The 10,267-nt window shown below is 41.4% G+C and overlaps 1 protein-coding gene and 1 pseudogene across 4 annotated transcripts in view; one reads left to right on the top strand and one right to left on the bottom strand.

Moving 5' to 3' along the window:
* Positions 1-2,803: 2,803 nt before the first annotated feature.
* rassf2b (Ras association domain family member 2b) overlaps positions 2,804-10,267 on the bottom strand; it is a 14,272-nt gene continuing 6,808 nt past the window's right edge. For all 3 annotated transcript variants that reach the window (XM_083644432.1, XM_083644434.1, XM_083644433.1), the window contains 7 exons: positions 10,003-10,154; positions 9,177-9,295; positions 7,909-8,051; positions 7,218-7,371; positions 6,366-6,487; positions 5,987-6,084; positions 2,804-4,879 (listed from right to left, as the gene is read on the bottom strand). In XM_083644432.1, coding sequence (XP_083500558.1) covers positions 4,813-4,879; positions 5,987-6,084; positions 6,366-6,487; positions 7,218-7,371; positions 7,909-8,051; positions 9,177-9,295; positions 10,003-10,154 — 855 coding nt within the window. In that variant the 3' untranslated portion in view covers positions 2,804-4,812. The remainder of the gene's footprint in view (positions 4,880-5,986; positions 6,085-6,365; positions 6,488-7,217; positions 7,372-7,908; positions 8,052-9,176; positions 9,296-10,002; positions 10,155-10,267) is intronic.
* Positions 8,088-8,739, top strand: LOC310783728 (large ribosomal subunit protein eL42 pseudogene; annotated as a pseudogene). The gene is made up of 2 exons: positions 8,088-8,110; positions 8,430-8,739. The product of its transcript is annotated as a large ribosomal subunit protein eL42 pseudogene (transcript).

Below are 10,267 nucleotides of genomic sequence, written 5' to 3'. Positions count from 1 at the left end.
GCTTGGGCCCCCACAATTAGCCACAGCGCCAAACCCAATTAATAATGCTGTGATTTTCCCCAATGTAAACACCGCAGAAAAAGCACCTCAAAAGCGCTCACCTAGCACAGACAAATGTCATATTTGTGGTAAGCTCGGACACTGGGCCAATAGATGTCGGAATAAGAAAAAACGGGAGCAGCCAGTGGACAAACAGCCATCTTGTTGATTCAGCAACACGAGGGTCATTCTTCCCCTATAGCTGGCCCAATGTGTTGGAACATAGCAGGCTGAAATAATTTGTTTATGTTCCCTTGGAACAGTCAGTCTTCCAACAAGGTTAAACTTAGCCAGAAACATTTGAAACCTTTGAGCAAACAGTGAGCCAGCCACCGCCTTTCTAGGTCGGAGAGATAAAGCCCTGTGTCACAGGTTCAAACCCCACAGTATTATTCATTATGCAATTGAATGTCGAAACAAGCCCCAGGTTCAAACCCCACAGTATGTGATTGAATGAAATGTTTGTTTGTTATGAATCAATAGAGTGAAGTAAGCTCTGCATTATTTAAAGTGCAGTAAGCAAATTTGAATCAATCAATAATAAATAGACTGTTGATTATTATTTTGAAAATAAATCATAATAGAATAGGTGTTGTGAAGGGTAAGAGTTCCTGTGTAAGATAATCTGAATCTGAAGTATTTTCTTAAACAGAAAAATGCACATTTATCAACCACCAATTGGGTGGATGAGAAATAAAATTAAGTGGGCATACCAACATTTAACTTTTGGTATGATTTACAGTACACATAACCAAAATTTACACTTAAGTACGGTGAGATGTTTTCAAAAGTATCTATAAATAAGCCAATGGCCTCTGAGGACGAGATTACACTTGAGTTTGCGTTTAGAGTATTGTTGTTTTGCCTCAGTCTGGGGACTGACCCACCCCAATAAGCTAGCTCTTAAAGCAGTTTTCTTTGGGAATTCATCCAACCCACTCTCGAGACATGTTCACGAATATCTGTAAACTTGAAAGGCAGACTCAAGGAGCCATCTTGTGTATGAGGTTCATTGCAAACAAATTATAAAGTAAACAATTGAATATGTACTCACAGAGTATCTCAAACATTATCTGCCATACGTGCGTACTTGTTGTACTAATAACTTGTAATGAAAATTATTTTGTCTAAAATACAGGCACATTGTGAAATCTAATGTTTACAGTTGCAGGTTGTACGTCACAGGAAGACCTTCAACACCAGCACAAATCTGTACTTTGAGTACTGTGCTCCCTAGTTTAGTAAACTACTAGAGAGAGTACGTTTAACTGTGCTCACTAGAGTAAAGAAAATTCTTTCTATTTTCAATATTAAATAAAATGAAGTGTTTTAAAGTATCATTTTAAGAATAATCAGTTATATGATACTGTGATTATGTTTTAATGAATATGATTAATCAATGTTATGAATGTTTTGCATTTTAGAAAGTTTCAGTTCCTATTCCAAACAAACCAATATTAAAGTAAACTAGAAATAGAATTTTATTCTAATAAAATAGTTCCCAAAAAGAAATTTTAACCACTGCGATGGAGTTGGGCTATTAAATAGTTTAATAACAACAATTACAACAACAGCACCAGGAACAAACAAATAAATGAATGAACTAGAGTCATCACATAAGATGAGAAATATTGTTGTTGTTGTGAATACTTTGAAAATATTGTTCCTGTTGTGAATACTTAACATGATTCCTTTTAGAGGAAGGTCCGAACAAGCGTTGAATAAAGTGAAACTGGAAAAAATATATATACATACATGTATATAAGAAGTTTCTTTTACAAAAGTGGAAAAGATTTACCGTAAGTGTGATTTGGAACACACTGAATATTAAGTTCAATGCAAAATATATATAGTGATATTAATTAGACTATTTGCATTGAACCATATAGAGTTAAGATTAGTAGGCCCACTCCTATATATTATAGCTGCAGTGGTGATGTAATTTTGTCATTGTATCACTAAAATCAGTTTTTTTCTCTTCCCAATAGATAATGGAGATGCTGTGATAATGGAGCTGAGACTGCGCTGGACTGCATATTGATCAAAAATTCTGTGTTTTTTTCAAGTGTTTAATGTTTCCTATGTTTTCAAAACCCCCCCTGCCCAGCCCTGGCCCACAATTAAGTACAGATACAAGCATTATATTGAATAGTGAACTTAAATTTTGTAATTATTATTGTTATAGTTGATGAACATAACAATTGGGTGGATTGTTGGAGAAAAATATAAGTTCCATTGGCATTTCCCAATAAGCTATTTGCATACACATAATTAATGCTATGAGTCATTAGCCCCATATAAGTTCCATTGGCATTTCCCAATAAGCTATTTGCATACACATAATTAATGCTATGAGTCATTAGTCCCTTTGCATTGGCCCATGACCTCTCACCCATATAGAATAGCAGAGGACTGCCCGCATTGCTGAAACCTTGGACAGTGCATCAAGTGCATCAAGTCCCATAACAAACTGATACAGACAGGCAGCCCTGTAGGCTCCAAGTCAAGTCATCACCCCCTCCTCTCTGCCTTTTCCTCCTCCTCTTCTTTTACAGTATAAAGCATATGTTCACTGTCGGCCATTGGCTGAATATTTGACTCTGTATGACATATCAGAATGTGTACATTGAGATTCATGCCCTCTGTCAATATACATATTGCAGAGAATATATGGTATTAAATATACTTTTATGTTAAACAGTCCTGGACTCAAGGCTTCAATTCATTTGGTTAGATAAGCTGTTAATTATCACATTTAGCGGATGTAAAGAATTTTATTCTCTATCACAAACCATATTATTTTGTGAAAGAAACAAATACAAAACGCTCATAAACAGGCAATTAGGGACACTGAAAATCTCTCTCTCTCTCTCTCTCTCACACACACACACACACACACACACACACACACACACACACACACACACACACACGCTGTCTGTTACACATGATTTTTCATCAACACTCATTGCTGTGCCATTTGTCAACACAGCGCACTGTGTGCTGTACGGCGAGAATATCATCCAAGATGTCAGCACTATGGGACAGATACACACAGCTGTACACACACAGGCAAAAGCAAACATAATGCAAAGCGCTGTACATGAGGAGGCAAAGTGTACAGCTCCTGAAACGCTTGCTTGGCTCGCACACTTCCACACACAACACATTCTCATCAGCATAAATTCACAGTCTGGTGGGACGTCCCTCTTCTGTGTGCTTTTTGCTTCATTCTTTGTTGGATTCAAAAGAAAAATCCACCCTTGGCTATTCTAAAACTGTTGCATGTGATGTTCAATTTATTCCAGCATTATTTTGTGATGAAGGGCTTACTTCCCCCAACCTGCCTCCTCTGCTTCTACTTCACTTAGTGATTTTGCATGATTGCATCCTGGTCTATTGAGGCTACTGTCAGTAGAGAAATTGGTGTCTCTGCCTCTTCTATGCTGATTTCTCCTTGTAGGATTATTAAATGGTCCAAAATGCTGAGTCTAGAAGCCATTGGTCTTTGACTCTGAGGGACTGGGGACCGATAAATGGAAGGTACATCACCAATAGCTGTTCTTAACAGTGTTAAGTGCTTTAGGGTGGATTTCTCTTGTTTAGCTTCAATCATTATTTGTCTTTAACATTCAATCTGAACGCCTACAGAAAAGCTGTGAACACAGAGACAGTTGTCACCATCAGGCCGGCAAAAGGAACGGATGGTAACAACATGCACACGGATCTTCTGTCCACACAGCCTTCCACAATCCCTGCAGTGACCTTCTAGTTTGCCATGAAATGGACAGGGTCAATTCAGTTCCTCCAATTGCATGAATCAAACACATTTTCACACACCAAGATAGATAAAGATGGCAGCCCCCTGGTTTGAAGTCACACGTAATTACAATAAGCAGAAAATGTCACGTCACCAAGCTAGTTCAGTTCAGAAAAGCTGGGGCCCCAGTGCCTTGACTGTGGGACTGGGTGACATCACTCAGGGAGGCCACCGCCTTCATGCTCCTGGTCCATTCTTGGATTTGACATCGACCCAAACTGTGTCACTCTGGCGTGGCTCGAGCTACTTCCCTGATACAATCCATAATATTATTTACACAGAAACAGCTTCAAAAATATTTGATCATCGTTCTCGCCTCTGTGCTTGGTCCAATGGCTTGGTCAAACCTTTGTAACAGGCACTTTACAAAGCCTTTACATTATTATTGTGCTTTAAAAGGATAGTGTATCAGCTTGCAATCAGGAAGGTAGACAAGACGTACAATTTTAGGCTTGTTTGTAGAGGTAATGTACTGCAACAGGGTGAGGATTACTGCAGGAGGAAGAGCAATGAGGTGAGAAGCTGAAAGAGTCCGTCTGCGTTTGTACTGTACGAGAAAGAGAACTAGTCATTTTTTAGTAGATGGGTCTGGGTCATGGCTCCGTACAACTCTGTATGAATGAGAGTCTGAATGAATTTCATCTTAGTCGTCATGGTAAGATTATTGCTGAGATGGTCGTGCACACAACAGTAATGTTATATTATTGTCTGCAGGTTGATATTTTGGCTGGTTGGATCGGACACAGGGGATCGATGATGGGTCAAATGCTAAAGATGACAAAAGACCCATATGGAGACAGGAATTCAGAGGAAATCACTGGAACATATCACATGGATACATTGCTTCCTTGTCAGGTGATTCTTGGTCAGTCTCATTTGATGTTTGGTCATAGTCTGGTGGAAAACGTGCTGCTCTCTGGGTAACATTTTCATTGTTGGTCTCCAAGAGCAGATCACATACAGGTTCCTTCTGGAACACACCGGATCTGCCTCTCAATTATACACCGCAGGGAGTTATACCTATAGATACATGTGGACAAAGGGAGAGAAAGAAAGATCAAATCACTCTGTGAGCAGAGATGAACTTAACATGTTACTTTATTGATGCCATTTTTGTGTTGGGCAAAACAGCTTGGTGGAGCACTGAGGAGCAGGGCTGCGTGTGTGACTGGGTTAAATACTGGTAATATCAGATTTCCATCTGTGTTTTCCTCTGTCCCACCACTCCCACCACATCAAAAGGCATCAAGACAGGAAGGAATGTCTGCCTTCTGTTCGATTAAATTGACTGCCTGGCCCAACTGACATTGACAAGCGGCCCAACTCTGAGAAAGTTTGAAAATATTTAAACTTTTATGGGCACCTACAAACCAGAAAAACACGTCGCACGGTCAAAAAGAGCTTCTCATCTTTGTCATGAGCTGGAAAATGAAGACACCCCCCCCCCTGAAAAAGACCATTTTAATTAACACAATGGGGGAAAACAAACAAACAAACAAACAAACAAACAAACAAACAAACAAACAAACATCCTTTTGTCCATTGCATGCATAAGGAGGATGTTGGGACGGTGTGAGGGGGCGGAGGAGGAGACCCTTAGGGTTGCAGAGTGTGTTCTGGTCAGGGGAAAGCATCTGCCTCGCACTTTAGGGAGATAAACTAATAATATAACAACAATACAAGACACATCTGGTTTTGTAAACTTGTCCCAATTCGCACAAGAGCAGTTGCAAGAGGTTACCCCACTTATATGACAAAGCCATTTCAGCTAAATCACCTAACTCAACACAATGGCAACAAATACACAGCAGCTGGCTGGTTGCTATGGATATGCATCTGAAAGCATGGCACACAGACCAAACTTCATCAAACAAACACAGGTTGAACCTGTTGAACGTGACCAAACATCTCCAAACAAACATCTGTGTTGGTCTGTGTTTGAGGGAGAATGTTTGGTTGGTGTGCCATGGCTATGTCCTTGTTTGGAGATGTTTGGCTTGACTTGTTGAAGAGAACTTGCAGGCATGCTCATGCATGGCAAAATACAAGCTGACGTTGTGAGGTAGATGCTACAGTATATTATCTTCTATCAAACAGATAAAGGATTTTATTTAGTAGCTGTGGTACCTTCTCCTGAGTTTCTGCACCTCTCGGTCCTCCTCTTCCTTCAGCTTGGTGATGAAACTCTGCAGGACAGGCATCTCAAACTTGATGTACTGCGCCACCTGGTGGGAGGGAGCGGAAACATCATGACAAAGCACAAAAGAGACCGTTGTGGTGTAAATGAGGACATTTACAGTCCATGGGGCATACTGGAGACTTATTTACAAGTGCAGGGAGGTTTGTTTAAGGCTGTACATGGTCAGAAGAAAGAAGGCAGGAAAGGTAATTTACAGCCCGACGCCATATCTCCATATCCATATCTCTGGATCTCGAGCCATTTTCTCCCTCAAACCAATGGATAATGAAACAGGTCTTTAGTTGGTATAAATCTCTGAGATCTTACATCATACGTGACTTCTTCTCCCAGGTCCGGTTCCATGAGGAAAACCTTGCAGACCTGCTCACACGGACCCTGCATCACCCTCAGCACCAGAGGATAGTCACTGCGCTTCAGTTTCACGCGCTCTGAAACAAACAAACACACACACACACACACACACACACACACACACACACACACACACACACACACACACACACACACACACACACACACACACACACACACACACACACACACACAGGTTAACAGTGCAAACACACAAAATAGTATACACAGCAACTGCTTAAAACTGATGTGGTTCCCATCCCATAACCTCTCATAATTGCCTTATTGCAGGGGTGCCCAATACGCCACCAATGAGTAGCCAAAGAAATCCAAGATGTATTATTTTCATTTTTGAATGCATAAACTAAATCCCACTCATGTACTGTATAGCTAACTCAGTATCTACAGTATTTAAGAGTATACCATTATTAAATCATGTTAAATAAATAATATAATACTGTTAAAATGTGTGAAATATGTACTTGGGCCGGGGGACAAAGGAAAAAGAAGTAGCTTGCGACTAGTTTCATTTTTTTAAGTCGAACTCATCCTAAAAGGTTTTCGGCACCCCTGCCTTAAAGGAGAATTCCGGATTGCAATTAAAGATGTGTTTGTTATTGGCCTGTCTGGAGAAATAAAGAAGTAATAAAACACTGCACACACTGACTAACACTACTAAGAATGCACACACTGACTAAGACTACTAACACTGCACACACTGACTAACACTACTAAGAATGCACACACTGACTAAGACTACTAACACTGCACACACTGACTAACACTACTAAGAATGCACACACTCACCTCCACTTGTATGTACGAGGTAGAGGGCAAAATCGTCAGGACTGTTCTCAATTTTGAACTTGTTGAGGAGAACTCGCAGCACCTGAGGCGTCCTCATGCAGCTGTTGATCCGAACATTGGTCACAGAGCCAAACGCAGGAGTGAACACTGCTGTCTGAGAGATTAGAAAAGACAAAGAAAAACATTCAAAAATCATTTAGTTTCATTTACAACTGTGTGTGTGTGTGTGTGTGTGTGTGTGTGTGTGTGTGTGTGTGTGTGTGTGTGTGTGTGTGTGTGTGTGTATGTGCGTGCGTGCGTGCGTTTATATGTACATGTGTATACTAGTATACAGTATGTTTGCGTGTGCATATGCATGTACTGTATATGTGTGCTTGCAGGGAATCTTCAGGTCTCAGAAAGACAAATTTAGGACTTTCTAAGGTCTTTTTCATGCTACCTGGAGTTAAAGACAGATTTAAAACTAAAATAAAAAACAATAATGGCAAAACCAGACCACTTCTGTTTGAACTTAACTAATGACAGTTGTGTTTAGCTAGCAGACATGATCCTGTTTTGCATATTCAACTCTTGCATATTAATCTGGGTGAACATGCAAAGAAACATTAGGGGCCTTCAATTTAGCTCATTTATTGGATTAATTCTTCAGTCTTTTTGAAGACCTGCCAACACGGTGGGGTGGCAACGTCACCTTATGGTTGTAGAAGTGTCCGTTGATGGAGAAGCGATGGCGTCGTATTCTCCTCTGGTCGCTCGGTGACCGCCGCTGGCCCCGCCTTAAAACCCCGGCGTCACTCTTCGTCCTGAGCAGCTGAGCGGAGCTCTCATAGTCCTCTGTCCATTCAACACAACGGATGGAAAATACTTTTAATGCTGCTACTTCTCAAGAACAAGTGATGCAAAAGAAGCACACAATGGGAAATATTTTGACAGACTTCATTTCCAAAATGCTTTATACTATATCTATGGGGGAAACATATTACCTGAAGTTCATTATTCAGTCTCTTTAAATTACAGAGGATTCAGGCTGCAAAAGTGCTTTAAGTCTTTCAGCCAACGACTTACATTATCCCCTATTCTTCACCATATTTTCTTTAGATTGTTTGCTGCAGATTGTTTGTTGCTTGCAATCATTTTGTAAAAGTAGCGGGTATCACATTTTAGAACAAAACTATTCATTTACGCCCTCTTTTCTTCTGCATCGGGACGCAGCCATGGTGAATGCAGGACCTCCTGCAAAAAGTGCAGGAAGCACCAGACCCCACAAAGTGACCCAGTACAAGAAGGGAAAGGATTCTCTTTACGCACAGGGTAAGAGGAGATAGGACAGAAAGCAGAGTGGGTACGGTGGACAGACCAAGCCTATTTTCCATAAACAGGCTAGACTACAAAGAAGATGGTGTTGAGGCTGGAGTGTGTGGAGCCCAACTGCAGATCCAAGAGAATGCTGGCCATCTAATGGTACAAGCACTTTGAGTTGGGTGGTGACAAGAAGAGAAAGGGCCGGGTCATCCAGTTTTAAACTGTGGCCCAGTCTTCTGGATGTTCTCACTGTTTTCAATAAATGGATTGAAATGTTAAAAAAATAAAAAAAATCTTCATTTACAGATTAGGTAAATATGAGAGGGAGGTGTGGCCTCACTCCCACCTTTGTTTAGATCATACGCATATCCAGAACCCACAGCGTTTTTGAGCAAGGATCTACAGTCTTTCTTTTAGAGATAACCTGATTTAATTATTGACCTAAGGGTGAGGGGTTTAAAGATGTGATTGGGCCAGCCCAGTGTCTGTCAATTACGAGAGAGAAAAAAACAACTGGCCTATCTACCTGTTTCATGGGCTGGTCAGGCCTTTTTTTTTTTTCCTGACCTGCCCATAAGGCTAGTCACCCCCTTGGAAAAAAGCCTGGTATGCCAGGTGGCCAGTCCAGCCCTGCCTACTGTAGCTCAAATCATTCACCTTCTGCGTCGTCTTCGTTCACATCATCATCATCATCCTGTTGGCTTTCAGGTGCGGTCACTTCCACTGTGGGCGGGATCTGCTGTGCTGGCTGCTGACCCTCTGTGCTGTTGGGGGAACTTGCAAGACAAAACACACAACAAGAACAGATGAATAAGAGAAGGGAGAGGCACATTGGCAGGGGACAGTGCAGGAAATGCAAGCTGACAAAGCTGTAAAGGATAGAGCATATTCTATTATCAAGATGAATGACATTTCTGATAAGTGACAAAATGCATGAACTGCATTATTTCTGAGACAAATATGAGTGTAGTGAGTAAGAGCAAGGCATGCATTAACAGTTGCAAGCAGCTTTGAATGTAGGTCATCTTAGCCCAGACACGTCAGAGACAGGGACATATCCCTGAATCAGTCAAACCCCATCCCCTTGAGGCTTATTAATCTGGGAACAAGAATAGCTTCATCTGATTGGATGAATTAATGGGATTATAGAGCTGATGCTCAACGCCTCATATTGACACAGATAGATCGATGATACCTCGGGGCAAAATGACAAACTAAGTCAAAAGTGCAGATCAGGGGACTGTTGACAGATGCTGTTGAATCAAAAGATTGAACAAACTACAGAAGTCTCTTCATGTAAACATAAGGTCAACAAAAGGTGAAAGTGCTGATTTCTGAAACCTGAGATCAGTACTGCTGAGTGACCATTCTTTACCTTGTCTTTCTCATCAGACAAACGAGACCTACACTATATCTGTACCCATTGAGCCACTGTGTAGCATTTCCGGTCAGTGAGGTGTAAGTGGATCTGCCTGGACCTTACCCCTGACTGTCCAGGGCACAGCCAGAGTGCCAGGATGTGGAAGAGGGAGGTGGTCGTATCCGCTCGTGGTCATCCTGCATCTGAAGCCTGATTGGCCGACGCAGGCCCCAGGAGATATTCAGCAAGCCCTCAACGATCAACTCCCCCTCTTCCTGTTAGGGGAAAGAGCTGGGATCAATACACATGCACACACACACACAATGGGAGTTATCCTTTTGGGCCGGGGCAAATTATGGGAAGAGACAGAGTTGGGTAGGGCAGTGGT

Source organism: Poromitra crassiceps (genome assembly GCF_964638095.1).
Source record: "Poromitra crassiceps genome assembly, chromosome: 10".
Taxonomy (NCBI): domain Eukaryota; kingdom Metazoa; phylum Chordata; class Actinopteri; order Beryciformes; family Melamphaidae; genus Poromitra; species Poromitra crassiceps.
The sequence above is the reverse complement of the archived record's forward strand: the minus strand, read 5'-3'. Positions and strand labels throughout refer to the sequence as shown.